This window comes from Arvicanthis niloticus, chromosome 6 (assembly GCF_011762505.2).
Source record: "Arvicanthis niloticus isolate mArvNil1 chromosome 6, mArvNil1.pat.X, whole genome shotgun sequence".
NCBI lineage: Eukaryota > Metazoa > Chordata > Mammalia > Rodentia > Muridae > Arvicanthis > Arvicanthis niloticus.
In genome coordinates, this window is record NC_047663.1 from 56613941 (window position 1) to 56631696 (window position 17756).

Below are 17756 nucleotides of genomic sequence, written 5' to 3' on the forward strand. Positions count from 1 at the left end.
TTAGAACTGTGTGAGGTGGAATGTGCCTGTAATCACAGTACTTGGGAGGCTGAGGTTGGAGGATCTTAAGTTCAAGTTCAGCTTGGCTACACAGCAAGATGCTGTGTTACCCACTGTCTACATGTATACAGGATTCCATATCATTCTGCAATGCAGGATAGCTAAGATTAAACCGTGGTTTACATTGCAGGACTTTTCAGTAGGTTTGCTGTTTCAGAATGGCTCTCTTAATGAGGAGCTTCACATTCAGTCTTCCCCTAAGTCCTTTCTCCATAGAATCTTTTTCATCCACAGTATCTTAGGAAGCTCTTCTTTAATGGGAACGTTTTGGGTAACCATTGTGACCAACTGCCACCAAATATATATGACACTGTGACAATCAAGGTTTCTGTGGGTGGTGTCAATTGTTCTTCTGGGCTTATAAATAGAACAGAGCACCAGTTTTGGATCAGCTTGCCTGATCCCTGTTTTGATTTAGTCTGTTGAGTATGAAATTGAAAGAAAATCAGGAAGTCATGACTTGTACCCAGTGTCACCTCCACAGTGCCTGTCACCACAGTGACTCATCCCTTGAACATGGTGGAGAGGGCTTGGTCTGGATAGCAAATGATTTTTGTCTTTCATGTAGGAAGTTGAGACTGAGACACAGCTTCTTTGCATAGTCCTGTGCTGGGCCTCTCCTGCTGTGCACTGCAGCCTGGGGCACAAGGGAACTGGTCTCCTCTGTCTCTTCCAATTCCCATGAGCAGTTCCCCTAACCCCCTCAGGCAATCAGGTGTGCTCCACAATTTTTAAAACCCCATTTGACCTTCAAATTAGTTTCTGAACCCCAACTTCTAGGAGCAGACATGAGCAGACTGTCTCTAGTAGAGGGAGTACTTAGTGCTTTGGTACTGCCTCATAGCTCCAGGGCTCTGACCTGGTGATTTCCATTTGAATGTCTGATACTGAAGTCATGGCTATAGGTAGCTGACATCGCTGACAGCCAGCTGGCCTTGTTGAATTGTCAGGGCAGACACTGTGGGTGGGCATGGTGAGGCTCTGCCAGCGTGGGTCCTTGGTAACTTCTATGACCCTGCTTCTGACTACAGTGCCCCTCTAGTTCTCAGTGTGCTGACTGCAGAGGCCAGAGCTCTGGGTCTCAAGGGGGCACAGAAGCTTGGCATTCCCTGGCCTTCCATCTCGTGGCCTTAGTGATGGAGCTGCTCTCCAGAAGCCTCCAGCTGTGTCTCCTTGATATATCTGTTGTGTTTACATCCATGTCGACCACAGTAGAGGGTTACTGATATCATCTTCATTCTCTGAATCTCCCCACCCCCAGCTCAGCCTTCTCCTAAAAAATGGACACCCCCCCCCCCCCAATAACTCAAACTTCTTCTAAGATGGAGGTCAAAAGTGCGTAAGAAATGTATCTTAATGTATCCTGTGATTGGTCTACATGCTGCTTCACAGAGGGGCAGGGGAGCAGCAGCTAACCTACATCTCTTAGAGAAGGATGTTTGCATATCAACTGTGTTCAGGACAAAAACCAACAGGCCCTCTGCTGGGGACCAGGAGAACTGCTGCTGCTCTGGAAGTGGACATGATTAAAGAATCAGCTAGACATAACAGACTTACGATTAAAAAAAAAAAAAAAAAAAAAAACCATCATTAAATCCTGGGGCTGTGATGAGGCCTTTAGGAGCCTGAACCTTGCCCTAGCATGAAGCAGCTTTGATAGCTTCCTTGGGGCATGCTGGGCGTGTGCAGAGGAGCCATGCTGCCGCCATGGGGGCAGTCTGACTGCCCGAGTCAAGGCAGCAGTAAGTCAAACAGTTTTTACTAAATAACTCCTCTCTTCCCCTTCCCCCCTTGCTATCTTAGATGATAGTGCATCTGGCATCCACCAATCAGTGCCTGTCCCTTCCTGGGCAGTATCTTGTGGTCCAGTGGTCAATGTCCACAAGAATCTGATTAATCAGTACCTCTGATGAACACAGATGCAAAAAAATTCTCAAAAGAAAATGCTTTCAAACTAAATTCAAGGACTAGTAAAAATTGTCCGCCATCACCAGGTTGGCTCCCAGCCCAGAGATGCAAGGATGGTTGACCATACTTAAATCACTATCTTTCGGTAGTGTTATTTAGTCTTCATGTACTTTCTGTGTTTCCTGTTGCTGTTGAAATCCAGTTTACTCATCTGTGGCCTCAGAGAGTGCAGGATGGGATTTCACCTTTCTTCTATTTGTTGAGACCTGCTTTGCTTCCTCATATGTGCTCCACTTTGGAGAAATTTCCACCAGCTGCTTCTCCAGTGGTTTGGGTACAAAGTTCTGTAGATGCCTGTGAGGTCCATTTAAGTTTTGAAGTCACTTAAGCTGAGAGTTTCTCTATTTATTCCAGATGATCCTAGCTCTCACAGTCTTTGTCGAAAGATCAGCTGTTATTCCGACGGGCCTGTGTTTTTATGTGACTTGGTCTTTTTCTCTTATAGCTGTAGAGTATCCTTTCTTTCCTCTGCACATTTAGTGTTTTGATTATTACATGACGTGGGAAGTTTCTTTTCCGACTCGATTTGGTGTGCTATATACTTCTTGAACCATAATAGACATCTCTTATCTTAGATTATGTTATATTGACCCAATTTTTTCTATATCTTTTTCTATATCTATTATTTACAGTTTTTGTCTTTTTATGTTATCCCAGACTTTCTGTATATGTTTGCACACACACGTGTGTGTGTGTGTGTGTGTGTGTGTGTGTCTGTCCACCCGCCCGCTTGCCTGTCTGTGTTCGCATTTAACATTTTCTTTGATGAAGTGAACTTTCTTCTACCTTGTCTTTAAGACCTGATATTCTCACTTCCTCTTGTTCCAATCTCTTGCTGAGAGTGTTCTCTGAGTTTTTCCATGGATTTTTCATGTCATGTGTTATTTCATTTAGGGGTTTCTTTGGAAATTCTACCTCTTTGCTAAATTCTATTTTCATATATTGAGTTATTATTATTTTATTCAACTGTGTTTTTATGGTCTTAATCTCAGCATTTATTCATCTCCTTCTTGAGTTCCTTGAACATATTAATTACTGCTACTTTGAAATCATTGTCCAAGTTGCTTTTCTCAGGGAGTAAAATCATTTCTAATGGAAATCTATTCTTTTGGTCATTCATGTTGTTTGTGGTTTTGTTTTCTTGTTATTCCTACTTCTCAGGTTGTAGACCAGGTTTATGGGGATTTGGGGTTCAATCTTGGGGCAGTTCAGTGTTGGTATTTGAGTGGGTTTCAGAAGTAGGGCTAGATGACATTCTTATCTGAGGAGTAGAATTGGAAGAGTCCCACAGCCAATGCCCAGGAGTCTGGGGGAGTGCTCAGGATTTTTCTTTGGACAATGGGTGTGGCTAGAATGACAGCTAGAGTCTGGTGATGAGAATGGGGCCTGCTAGAGAGCATCTCAGGTATGTAAGGATCTGACAGGCTGGAGATATGGATGGAACTTTTTAATTACATTTGCTGGAATCTGAACTCAGGTCCGCAGACTTGTGTAGAAAGTATTCTTGCCCACAGAGCCATCTCCATGGGCCCTCATTAAGAGGTTTTGATTATTTTCTCCTTCTTCTCCTTCTCCTTCTCCTTCTCCTTCCTTCTCCTTCTCCTTTCTCCTTCTTCTCCTTCTCCTTCTCCTTCTCCTTCTCCTTCTCCTTCTCCTTCTCCTTCTCCTTCTCCTTCTCCTTCTCCTTCTCCTTCTCCTTCTCCTTCTCCTTCTCCTTCTCCTTCATCATCATCATCATTATTATTTACATCCCAGCATTGTCTCCTCTCAGTTCCCTTGATTTTATTTTCAAAATAAAAAATATTTTTGACCATTTCCTATGTGTATATGATGTATATGTGTATATGATGTATTTTGATTATATTAATTCTCTATTCATCTTTCTCTTCTTCCTCCTTTCTCTGGAACATCTCCAATCCCAATCTGTCCTTTACCCCATATGGCCCACTGAGTTTGGCTAAGATTGAATCCATGGGCATCATTGTGGTGTAATTTACTGGAATGTAGGCAACTTACCAGTGGCTGTGCCCCCCCCCCCCAAAAAAAAGGACCTCCTTGTTCTAGTAACCATTACCTACCACTAGGTTTTGGTGGTTTTATGAGGGTCTTCTAGTGCTTTGTGGAATGTTGATGTGCATTCTTCAGTAGGTAACCATGGTTACCATGAGTTCATGAGTGTAACGGCCATGCCATGTCCCAAAGGCAGCATAAGTGAGTGGGGATATAAATAACATGATCAAGAAAGTTCCTCACAAGAGTACCCAGTAGCCTGTGTGTTAGTTAATTCCAGATCCAGTCAAGTTAACAATCAGGATTAGCCATCACTCCTCCACTAACATTCTTGCCACTATTAATTGTACCGGGGGGTATACCATGCCTGGAAGGCCACTACTGTAACATGCAAGCTCCAGCTCTGCATGAGATCATGGATGACTTTTACCCCACAGTAGCCAACATAGCATATTTTGGCCATGAACACTAGCTAGCAGGAAGAAAACTTCCAGGTCAGTTCCAGTTTGACTTTTCTGGGTCCTGCAACCAAGAAGTATGGTGTCTTTAAAAAGAAGGTCTTGCCATCTCTTTATGTCAGTGTCTTAGTTGGGATTTCTGTTGCTGTGAAGAGACACCATGACCATGGCAATTCTTATAAAGGAAAATAGTTAATTGAGGCTGGCTGACAGTTTCAGAGGTTTAGTCTATTATCATCATGGTGAGAGGCATGGTGGCTTGCAGGCAGACATGTTGCTGGAGAAGCAGCTAAGAGTTCTACATCTTGATCTCTAGGCAGCAGAAAGAGACTATGTAGCACATTGGACATAGCTTGAGCATATGTGACCTCAAGGTCCTACAGTGACACATCCTCCAGCAAAGCCACATCTACTCTAACAAGGCCGTACTTCCTAATGGTGCCACTCCCTATAGGCCAAGCATTCAAACACACCTTAGTGTATGGGGGGGCCATTCCTATTCAAACCACCATAGTCAGTCAACCAAGAAACACAGTAGCCTATATTGTTTAGGGAGCCTCTGGAGCCTTTGTCTTAGTCACTGTTTTGTTGCTGTGAAGTAACACTCGATCAAAAGCAACTCTTATAACAGGAAACGTTTGTGGGGACTTGCTTACAGTTTCAGGTATTAATATAAGATTATAATGACAGGAAACAGACAGACATAGGGCTAGAGCAGTAGCTAAGAGCTTTACCTCCTGGTCTCTAGGCAACAGGCACAGAGATCAAGACTGGGCTTGATGTGTGGCCTTTTGAAGCCTAAAAGCTGACCCCCTGTGGCATACCTTCGCCAACAAGGCCATACCACATTTTCTAATTTTTCCCAAACAGTTCCACTCTCCATGGAACCAAGTGTTTTTAACATATTAGTCTATGGAGCCAGCCTCATCCAAACCACCACAGCCTCCTTGACCAAGAACTTTCAGGATTTGGTAATAGAATTATTGTTTAGTAAACAGCATGATCCACCCATGCTTATATATTTTAATTACCTTACAAAATAGTGTTTTTTTTTCCTTTATGTACCCTTTTACAACTCTGTAATTTTGGTTGCCTCTCCCATTCCCTGTCTCATTCCCTTTAATTTCCCAGTTCCCTCCTACTTCCTTCTCTCTCCCATCTCTTCCATGCTATCTCCCTTAGCCCTCTCCACCCCCCATAATCACATGTCTTCTGTCATCTTCCCTCTCATGAAGATTTTTAAGTGAACCAACACGTCTGCAGGGTGAACCCATGAATACTGTCTATTTAAACCTTTTATGATATCTTCGCCTCATCTCTAATTTTTTCCATGAACATATTGGCGATCTTTTAGGTTTAATTTTTCTCTGCATTAAATGAACTTTATAATTGGGTTTTCTGAGCATTTCCTGATTACATTAATTTCATTGTATTGGTTTTATATCTAACCTACCTTTTCTAGATAGATTCTATAATTTCTTTATGGTGTTTTGAATTTACTTTAAGATCAACTTCAAAATATGTCTATTTAGATTTTTTCCTTAAAAGTCTATTTTAAGAGCAGACACGACTACATTCCTAGTAAAGGTAAAACAGGAGCATCAGAACTCAAGTCTATCTTCATCTACATTGAGGGCTGTGTCTCAAAAACAAGTAAATAAATAAACCTTCTGATTTCATTGTGCACATTGTAGGAGAGAGGAATCTGATCTCAATTACACGAGAATACTTTCAACATATTCCTGTAAGGAATAGGAACTTTTTATAAAGCAAAGATTTTCCTTTTTATATTTTTCACAAATAGGCATTCTATTGTGTTAAATATTTCTCATTTATAAAATGCTAGGCAAACACTCTACCAAGTGAGTTATAGCCCAAACAAATGTATTTTCTTTCACATTTTACCTTGCTTTTATTGCAACATAAAGTATGCTGAAGTAGAGAGTACTGCCTGTCCTTTCACATTTGTTGAGAAGTACTCATACGCTCACCATCTGTGGTGTCTGGAAACACATTCTTGTGTTCATGAGAAGAGTTCGTACTCCTCATCTCTAGATCTCGAGTTTATATATCCCTATCAGATGCATCCTGTTTTTTTTTTTTTTAAAAAAAAGATTTATTTATTGTATGTAGGTGATTATCCTGTTATTCTCTCCAGACACATCAAAAGGGCATTGGATCCTATTATAGATGGTTGTGAGCCACCATTTGGTTGCTGGGGATTGAACTCAGAACCTCTGGAAGAGCAGTCAGTGCTTTTAACTGCAAGACATCTCTCCAGCCCCACAAACCTCTCGTTCTACGGTTTCAAGAACAGTAACGACTTTTATTATCCCAGCATGTTTCCTACCTCCCCAACGTTTCGTCAGCCTTAACTTGTTTTGTGATCCTTAGAAGTGAATAAGTTATTTTTTTTATCAGTATATTGCAACTGTCTCTCCTAAAATCAGTATAATTAATTAAAAGTAGCTGAGATGCAGCTCAGAAAGCATATGCTTCCCTATCATGGACGAGACCTCAACCTCCATGAGTAGCTCTACAGATAAACAGCAAAAGGGGATTCCTCCAAAGCCCGGGAGTTCAGAAGTAGCTTTGTGTGAGTGGTTTTTTCCTTCTCTCTCTCTTTCTCTTCAAGTTTCTTCCTCCTATTAGATGAAGCTTTTAAAATTAGTATTGAACAATCCAGGCTATACATCTTTGAACTAGATTTCTTTTTTTTTAAATCTTTGGATTTTTAACTACGATGTATTATCTGAGTATGTTTTCTGATATATTGGATGTCATGTATAATATCTACCTTTTGGCTTTTTCTTTTCTATTTTTTCTTCACTGACCACTGTTGTTTCCCTTCGTTTCAGTGGTTAAGCTTCTCTGTTGTCTGTTTGTTGTTGTTATTGTTGTTTCTGGTTTTTGGTTTTTTTGGTTGTTTTTTTTTAAGCCCCTGACAGTTTGGTAGATTCATATCTCACTTCTCCCCTACCAGGGATGCTCTTGAATGTTCATCATGTCTCAACTTATTTGAGAGAATCAAGATGATCACTTCAGCCTTGTTGAAGGAAGATGCCAGGAGCTCAGAGCACTTACCCAGTTACTTTCTCTTCTGTACTTCTGGGATACTGTATAGTACCACAGTTTTATGTTCAAAGAGATTTCTGCTGTACTTTAAAGACTCACTTCAAGTATGCTTGGCAGTATGAGTCTTATTGTATATGCATTCTATGTAGTTGCCACTGTCATCAAAATTCCCTCATAGCTGGGCATTGAGGCAGAGGCTGGTGGATCTTGATGAGTTTGAGGCCAACCTGGTCTACATAGCAAGTTTTAGGCCAACCAGGGTTACAAAGGAACTCTGTGTCAAGAAACAAACAAACAAACAAACAAATAAACAAACAAGACCTTTCCCACGTTGCCATGCCATAGGCTTTTTAGTCTTGTAGTTGAGTTTTTCTCAGCACACTCTATAGGTAGAGTCACTGTCTGTATAATCCTTTGTGATTGTTTTTTTGTTTTTTTTTTTTTTTGTTGTTTTTGTTTTGTTTGGTTTTTTTTGTGGTTTGTGGTGTTTTGTTTTTTTGTTTTTGTTTTGGTTTTTTTTTTTGTACATCCAGCATATGCTTTGATCTTGAGCTGAGTGATGACATATGCCAATATCCACCCCTAGGCCTGGATAGTGTTTTTCAATATAGATGTCTTAGAACCTGTTCACCTGCTGAAGGACACAAAGCCTGTTCCCAGGTTTTGAGTGCTTATACGTGTGTGCTTTGGTGTGTAGGTGTGTGGAGTTCATTCATCTTAGGCAGCATTGCTAGGTCATATGGCAAGCGTATGTTAAGTTTATAAGGAACTGCCAGTGATTCTTCACTGGCTTGTACTGTCTGTCATGCTCAGACCCCAGCAGCTCATGAGCTTTCCAGTGCCGGATTCTTTAGAGCTTGATGTCTGTGTGCGCATCCTTGTGTGTGCATGTGCTTTCTGTATATCTTCTTGGTGATATTCTTCTGCTCACCATTTGTCTCTTTTTTCAGTACTAGGGATAGAAGCCAGGGCTGCTTGCCAGGCAAACGCTGTACCACTGAACTCAAGCTCCAGCTTTTTGTACTTATTTTAGTAGACTTTTTTTTATTATTATTATTACTGACTTTGACAATTTTGTATGTAATTTCCATATCATTCTTTTCTCATGTGATGTGCAACATTTTCTCCCTAGGGAGAAAAGAGGACTTTTCATAGAGCAAAGGCTTTTCATTTTGCTAGGAGTCTGATGTCTCAGTTCCTTTCCTTTTATACAGAGCGCTTTTGATGTTATCACTTAGAACCCAGGGCTCTAATGAAGGTCACAGATATTTCTGCTTGTATTTAAAAATGCCACATTTTTTATGTTCTCTTGAAGGCTGTGGTCTGTTTGTGATTCATTTGTATAGACGTACAGGACCAGGATTCACACCTTGCATGGTGTGTTCCATGACAGTTTGCTAATTTTTTTCTTCTGCCTCTTATAATCTTTGTTCCTTTTTCAAGATTCCTTGGTCATGAGTCTGGATCTATTCCTGGCTGGCACATCCTATCCTTTTGTCAAAGCCATCCTCCTGATTATTTAATTTTAAAATTAGGATCATGTGAGTGCTATAACTTAATTTTTCTTTCTGGAGATATGTTGGCTACTCTCCCTCTTCTGCATGTTTCTCTCCACGTCGGAGTTGCTTTGTTTAATCTCTATAGTAAGTCCTGTGGTCTTAAGCTCTGAGCTCTCATTCCATCTGTAGTCAGTTCAGGGAAGAGTGAGTACCTTCTCTCTGTTGGGTTTTCTAGTTCATAGATAGCCTATTTCTCCCCACTTAGCTTAGAGATACTCTGTGAGTTCTTTCGTAAACACTCTGTAGTTTCCCAGTCTTGTAGCTACATTTCTATTATTGTGGTAAAACACTATGACCAAGCCAACTTAGAGAAAATTTCATTTGTGCTTATGGACCCAGAGAGTTAGAGTTCATGATGGTGGAATGGAGACAGGGTAGCAGGAGAAGGAAGCTGAGGACTCATATTTTGAACTGCAAGCATGAAGCATCGAGAGCAAACTGTCACAAGTCTGTAAACTCTCAAAGCCCACCTCTAGGGACACACATTCTTTTGCAAGGGCACACCTAAACCTACCCAAACATTGTCACCAATGGAGATCAAATGTGCAAACATCTGAGCTCAACGGGGACAGTCTCCTTCAAAGCACCACACCTAGCTTGCAAGCTTTTTATATAATCTGATAGACTGACATCTAAGAACTTAATTATTTGAAACCGTTGTTAAGAATACTTCCAAGGGTCTGTTACTAAAATGTGGAGACAATTTATGTTTATGTATTTGTCTTAGTTCATTCAGTCTGGATGAGGGTTTTTTTTGTTTGTTTGTTTGTGTTTGCTTTTTCTGTTTTTGTTTTTTTTGGACAGGGCCTCACTGTTGTAACATTGGCTGGCCCAGAACTCTATGTACATCAGACTGGCCTCAAACTCAGAGATCCACTTGCCTCTGCCTGCTGAGAGCTAGGATTAAAGGCAAGTGCCATTGTTCCCTGACTTGGTGATTTTTTTTTTTTTTTTTTGAGGGGGAAGTTTCTCATTTTCTTGCAATTTTCTGAATTGATTTTGTCGTCTGCAAATAGGGACCTAACAGTTGATGGCCAAGCCATGGCGAGCATCTCTGCATCCACTGCTGGGATTCAGCACTGGCTTTGTGTGTGCTCTTTAGCTATTGCACCTTTCCATCTGACTATCTTTGTTTGCTCTCATGGAGCAAGCCTGAGTGCATGGGTGTGGCAATCTTCTTCAGAAAAATATAAAGGTCCTTTTGTTGTCCTTGATGCAGGTCCCAGTTTGTGGCAAAATGTATAAATGCACCTTGCACATTGTGCTTTGTAGGTATAGTAGTTAGTGTTTCTGGAAGATTCTAGACTTGTCTTTAAATTCTTAAGAGTTTCTACTACTCATAGTCTGCTTCTGGAGTTTCTGTGAGAGGAGAGTGGTTCTTGTCATTAGACTTACCTAAGAGTGTGTGTGTGTGTATGTATGTATGCATGTATGTATGTATATATGTATTATAAACATAAGCATTTGTATATGTGCCTGTGTATATTAATATATGTATATATGTGAGTATTATAAATGTGCACATGTATATATGCCTATATATATTAACATAGGTATGTATATGTGTATATTATAAATGTATATGAACACATTCCTATATGTAGTAACATACAGTATGTATGTATATATTATAAATGTATATATATGTGCATGTGCTTGTATGTATTAATGTATCTCTATGTGTGTGTATGTATAAACATGCATATGTATATATGCCTAAATATATTAACATATGTATATATGTATGTGTGTATGTATAAATGTATGCATGTATTTGCTGACCATTTTCTCCACTTTCCCTCTAGGGCAGAAAAGACTGAAGTTTTGAGCGAAGACCTTCTCCAGGTGGGTTGTCTAAACCTTGCCTGCTAAACCTCACAGATGGTTTCCTCTGAAATGGAGCCATTCTCTGTGCAGTGTCCAGGCCTCTGCTGCTCCCATACAGACAACTAGGGGGTAAAACTCTGTTGTTTCTGGCAGTGCTTTCCATTGTTGCCCCTCCCAGACATATAAGCCCATGTCCATGGTTTCAACCAACCACGTGGTGAAATACTTCTGAACTGAGCATGTGTAGACGTCTCCCTTTGCCATTCCCTTAAAAAGGCAGTGTTATAGCTGTTGTCACAAGGTTTACATTGTGTGAAGCACAATGAGTAACCCAGAGGCAATTTCAGGTATACCAGGGGATGTATGTGGGTCATATGTAAATACGTGTATTTAAGCATGTGTAGGGCTTGGCTTTTGAGGGTATCCAGGCACTAATCTCCCTAAGATACAGACATAGGTGAGATTCTTAGAGGAACGGTTCAGAGAGTACCAGGGGAGCCCCAGGGCTGTGATCACCCTCCTTCCAGCTGTTCAACACTGGGCATTTTCTTCCCAGAAATCCTTGCTTCTATGGTAACAGGCCAGCATTGTCACCTCCTGACCTCTGTCTCACTGTGCCTCCCACTGTCTGTGCAGGTGGAAAAGCGCCTAGAGCTGGTGAAACAGGTGTCCCACAGCACACACAAGAAGCTCACGGCGTGTCTGCAGGGTCAGCAGGGAGCAGAGGCGGACAAGCGCTCAGTAAGTACCCTCTGCAGAGCCCAGGCAGCTTAGAATCTGCGTCCTGGCACCCAGGATCCCACCCCCAGGACAGTCACTGGCTGAGGGTACTCATGCGTCCGCACGTGAACTGAGCAAGCCTTGGTGCTTATTCTGCTGCAGTGGACTTTGTGCTCTTTAGCTCTTGCCTGAAGCATCACCTCCCTTTGCTCCCCAGATATGGTGAGGCCCCTTCTTGGGGCAGGCAGTCAGCAGGATGTCAGGACCGTGCTTTAAGATCGTACTTCTGAGGGACGTTACCCTCCATGAACTCCTATTTTTGATTCAGCTTTATTCATAGATTATCTTTACCTTCGTATTGATGGTCCACAGCAATGGGGTGGCCAGGGGCCTAGAAAGACCCTTGGAAGTTGTTTCCACCATAGTGAGGTGTCAGAGAATGCCTGCTAGAGAAAGCTGCTCTGATGCTTTCTTAACTGATACCACCAGGCAGTATGAATGTACTTGTACTCACCGGAGATTGGTATAGACAGCTTTCTAGTCTTTTCTTTTCACCCCTGCCTCCTTCCATGCTGCCAAAGAGCAAAAGCTACGTCTAGAAGTGTGTGTGTGTGTGTGTGTGTGTGTGTGTGTGTGTGTGTGTGTAAGTGTAAGACTTTATGCATGTATATGCATGCATGCCTTGAGGAGGGCTTCACATTGGGGGTAGTGTACCTTAGCTATTGTTCCTTGGAAACACACACACAGTCTCTCTCTCTCTCTCTCTCTCTCTCTCTCTCTCTCTCTCTCTCTCTCTGAGATAAGGGTCTTAAACTAGTCTGGAGCTCACCAAGCAGGCTAGGCTTACTGACCATCAAGCCTTGGGGATTTGCCCATCTCTGCCTCCTCAGCACTGGGATTATAAGCATGTGCCACCACTCCTGGATTTTATCTGGAAAAGAAAAAAGAGTTCCAGGATTTGAATTCAGGACTTTGTGTTGTGCAAGGCAAGCATTTAACTGACTGTGCTGTGTTGGTTTTACTATGGATGTTCTGCAATCTAGGATGGTATTACTTAGTATTAATTGTCAACTTAACAACATCTAGAATGATCTGGGAGATGGACTTAGACATACTTGTGGGGATTATCTTAATTGCACTAGAAGACTTGTCCACCATGGGTGTCACTATTCCTTAGGTGAGATCATGGGCTATGAGTGCAGCAGCAGCAGTATCCATGGCTATCTGTTCCTGACTGTGGATGCCATGTGACCAGTTACTTCAAGATTCTGATGTTGATTTTCCCACAGTGGTGGACTATGCCCTTTAACTGAGAGCCAAAACAAGCCTTTTCTTCCTTAAGTTGCATTTGTTAGAATACTTTATCACAGCAGTTGGAGTGGTAATTAAGGAAGATGGCCTTCCTCCCATTCCTCTTTCCTTGAGTTTGCATCTGTGGTTGGTGTCTGTTGGATTAGTTTTTCACTTGGAGTTGTGTTGGCTTTTGTTTGCAGTGGTCTCCCTGAACCCTGCTGTTAACCTTTACTGATGAAAGTCACAGAATGAATGAATGTGCCCCATGCTTCCTTCTGTCTTCTGGACCAATGCTGACACCAGCCAGACTGTGCTAACCCTCACTTTCTTTATTAGTGTCCAAAATACATAGAAGTGTTTTGGATTTCAAATATTTGGGATTATGGATTATTTGTGAACATATCACAAAATATTCTGGAGCTGAGGCATGTCTAAACACAAAACTCATTTGTCTCCTGTCATCTATCACACACACACCCTGAAGATAAAGTTATTTGATATTTTGGTGCATCTCTGTTTCCAATGCAAGCTGTCACATGTGGCCAGGTATGGAATCTTTACTGGCTGCTTCCAGCTAGTGCTCAGGATGTTTCAGTTCTTGGAGCATTTAAGGTTTTGGGGAATTTCAGATTAGATATGCTCAAACTCTGTTTTCTGTAGGAATCCCTCATGTGTGATATAAATAAAACTTCCTTGGCTCTAGAAAATATCTAGACAGAATCATGCATGGGTCAGGGATTTTAGGAGGTTGACCCTGAGCAGTCCTAAGGAGGAATGTACAAAATGCCTGGGGTTATGAGCTGCCTTTACGTATGATGCTTTAACATGGTACTCAGGTTGCTGTTCCAAATGGAGACTTGGAGCTCAAGTCACCTTTGACCCAAATCCTTTCTTCTGCTGCAAAATAAATGATTCTAAGTGTAGTGTATTTTTTTTTTCACGAGTCTCATTTGAGCACCAACCATGGTGACACACACCTGTAACTCCCACAGTCTGGAGGGGGAAAAAGCATAGTGAGCTCCAGGGGAGCCTTGGCTACATAGTAGGTTTGAGGTCTGGCTGGGCTGCAGGAGACCCTATTGACAAACACATTTTACTGTTACTGCTCGAGGCTTGAAGCCAGACTCTAAAGTTGTCAGTGAACTGACACTAACATAATTTCTTGGGCTAAGACAGAATTACCTAATGTGTGAAGTTTTAGCTGGGTTGGGAGTTCTGCAAATTCTTTCCATTTAGCAGATACTGGCTTATTTCTAGAGCATTTGAGGTATGTTCTAATCAACAGGTCCGAAGGTCAGAGTGTGGGGAGAATGGCTTGCATGTAACTCAGCCCCCAGAAGAAGAGGCTATACCAGGCTTCTTGGGGACACACAGGGCCGCACCAGGGGTGGTCAGGAAGTGGGAGTGAGGTGCAAACAAAAACTCTTATCATGGTTTCTGAGGGAGGAAGGAGTGAGGCAGGTAGAAGGCTCCTGGTTAGGTTGAGTAGTTTCTGCAGGCTGTGAGGTGCTGGGCTGTGACTCCTTCATTGGTGTCACCTCCTTGTGGCATGACTGGATACTCCAGTTATGGTCAGGACAGGGCCTGGTAACACAAGTGGTGGAGCAGGGCCTCAGGATTGGTTGCTTTGCATGTGGAAAGCATGTTCTGGCTGCATTGTATGTTAAGTCTAGGAATTGGTTAGGCCTTAAATGTTGTCCTGAAAGCTATAGCTGCTTGCCCATGCAGATGGACAATCTCTACTGCCTTGTCGGCCTTGTTGGTGAGAAGAGTATTACCAACTCGAGGTTGCTTGGCTTATTTGGGTTTCCAGTACAGAATGGATGGGGCGAGGATGTGTATCTCATTTCCATTTTGCATCCTTTAGTCTAGGCCAGTAACTGGTTAGTTGATAGTGGTCTGAGATCTGCATGTCTTATGAGAAGCTCATGTACAAAAAATAATAATAATAAATGGTTTGTTTTATTTGTTTAACAAATATTAGAGAGTCCCATGTCTGTCACATAGGGTAGTGTATGTGCCAAGAAGCATGTTCAGATGGACATCTGACCTAGAAGGCCCAGGTCAGAGACGAGCAGGTTCTATGATGGGCATCGATTATATGGATTGTGCCCTAGTGCTACTGAGCAGATTACTAGGAATCCCATGGTAGGAACTGAGCTTGTGACAGACAGGCACACGATGGGCAGACCCAATGGATGCAGGGCCAGGAAGGAGCCAGACATTCTTCAGAAACAAAACTGTATGGAGAGCAAGTGGACTTCAGAGGAAGAGGAGGGAGATGGTGTAAGGATTGCAGGGGATTGGTCAGGGCTAGGACATAGATGTCAGCCTTATAGGTGTCATGGCATCCCATTTGCTCACTGCTGTAGGCATGGTAGAAGGGAGGGCCACTTAGACATATGTGTGCATGACCTAGGTAAGACCACAAGGAACATGGAGCTGGGAAAGACAGGATACTGAATAGATACCACTGACAGAGTGTTCCAACTCTGCTCTGAATGGATAAGGAGTACCAGAGAAGAGGAGGACCTGAGTGGCCACTGACTCTGGAGTTGAGATCACCCAGAGGGAAACGGGAGCTGAGAAGACTAATGACCTTTGAGTCAGGAACCCAGGACCTGTAACACTGGAAGCTGTCTTAGGAGGATCTAGCAAAGGTCTACCCACTGTCTCCAACCTCCATCCCAGATATTATACATTATTCTTCCCTTTCCAGAACCAAGCCAAGCATGCTACCCCCTCCTCTGAACCCTCAGCCAAGCTTGCCAGAAGCTCTGCTACCTCTTTTCTATGAATTTCCATTTTGTTTGGGTGCACACCCTCAGCCCCTCCCCCCACCTCCATCCCATCCCCAGTCTCTATGGTTGTCATTCAATAGTGGTTCCCATCAGTCTCCTCACTCTTCATATTTCATCGTCTGCTACTTCCCAAGCAGGTTTTTAACATGGGCACCAGATGAGGCCACTGTCCCTGCTGAGTCCCATGAAAGGACTCCCATCCACTGTGGAGCAGAGGAGTCTGGAGTCCTCAGTGAGCCTTCCATCTGTGCTTTTGAGCTCAGCTTTTGCTCCCGTCTTTCTGTTATCCTTCTCAGGCTGCAGTGATATGTTTCAGAGGGCCGCATCCCCTCAGAGCCTTTGGATTTGCTCTGACCCCTGTGTGCAGTTCTTTCGGAGCATTTCAGGCCAGTGACTTTTATTCATTGCTCTTCTCAGACTCCATGTTATCATCAAAGATACACCCAGGACACCATCTCCTTCCTCTCCCACAGCCCATTGCCCCAGCTTGTTTTCTTCACAGTGTCTGAAGCCCTGTGATCACTGGTTTCTGTCACTGGTAACCAAGCTCCATGGGAACAGGGGTCTGCTCCTCACCAGCTGTGTTCTCAGTGCCCAAAACAGGGCCCGCCACATGGTAGGCGGTGATAAAAATAGACCAATGTCAGGGACAGACAGTCCATGAGTATTTGAGGCACAGGATTTGCCTGACACACTAGCCTAACCAATTTAAAATAACAGGCAGTTTAGTGAGAGGGCTCTGAGGTCCGTCCTGGAGTCTCCAGTGAAGTGAATCTTAAGAGAGGGAATGACTCCATAAGCCTTAGCTGGTTCATTTGGAAAGTGGTGATAGCAGTGATTTCCTACCCTGTGGTGATACTTGTGAGTTTAATGAGGTAGCACTTATAAATGACTGTACTGTGCTTAATTTGCGCAAGTACTAAGGAGTCTCAACCTGTGGCTGTTAGCAAGCCCCTGGGCTAGCCTCAGGTGCCCATGGAAAACTAGTATGGTCTGAGCAAGAAGCCTTGGCCTTTAGGGGACTAAATCATACAAGCTGATTTCTAGGACTGAGAACTTGAGAATTGGAGGACAGTGGGAAGGAGTTTTCAGAGTCACACGAGAGAACACAAATACAGATATGCGTGGGGATCAGAGTATAGGGGATTTTATGCCTGAGTCATCTTACAACCCATGCCTCTTAAGCCCAGGATAATTTTAGAAAGAACAGTCATTTCAGATATGACAGACGGACGCATCTAAACCTGGGGACACTCTGTCTTTTCTTGTCTTATTCTTAAGTTTTTACCTGAACTCTAGAGCTGGGGACAAGTTAATTTTAAGAGCTTATCTTCAACCCCGAAAAACACGGGCTAGCTTGGAGCCTGCTGCAGAATGTATCCATTCAACAAGGATCAGAATCAAAGTGGATCCTTGGCAACAAAGGGAAATGTGTTTAGCAGCCCAGTGTCCTTTCATATGAAGAGGGAGGAGTTTGGCAGAGGGCGGGAGAAAGCAGGTAAGACCTGGGTGATGGGCAGTTGGTAGCTATGAGGTAGCCATGGAACCTGTTGGTGTGGAGTCCTTACCCTGGCTTCAGGGAATTCCTTTAGAAGTGGAAGTGAGTTGTAGCCTGTTGGGGTAGCCTCCATCCCATCTGCTGCCTCTGACGATAGGCTGCCTCATCTCCCTTGACTCGAAGGTACTGCCGCCTCATTTACTGCTCTCTGCCCCTGATGTCTTCCTTCCGATTTCTTGATTGCTAAAGCATCTACATAAATAAAAACATCTCTTTTCTTTTTGTTACCTGCTCCCCCTTCCTGATCTTGAAATCCAAGCCCTCAGATTCACCTCCATGTCTCCATCTCTCTTCATTTTTTTAAAAAAGAAGACTTAGCTGTATATGTAATAATAGAAAATGATATGAAAGATACCTCTACATATACAGGAGGACAAGACCCAGAGAGAGGAGTGACATGTTGTTTACAAAAGCTACCTAAGGTGGG

The 17756-nt window shown here is 42.8% G+C and overlaps 1 protein-coding gene across 4 annotated transcripts in view; it reads left to right on the forward strand.

Annotated features, from left to right (window-relative positions):
• The window catches only part of Arhgap44 (Rho GTPase activating protein 44), a 158131-nt gene that overhangs the window by 71770 nt on the left and 68605 nt on the right, over positions 1-17756 (forward strand). For all 4 annotated transcript variants that reach the window (XM_034504793.2, XM_034504795.2, XM_034504794.2 and 1 more), the window contains exons 2-3: positions 10936-10975; positions 11594-11698. In XM_034504793.2, the coding sequence (XP_034360684.1) occupies positions 10936-10975; positions 11594-11698 (145 nt within the window). The remainder of the gene's footprint in view (positions 1-10935; positions 10976-11593; positions 11699-17756) is intronic.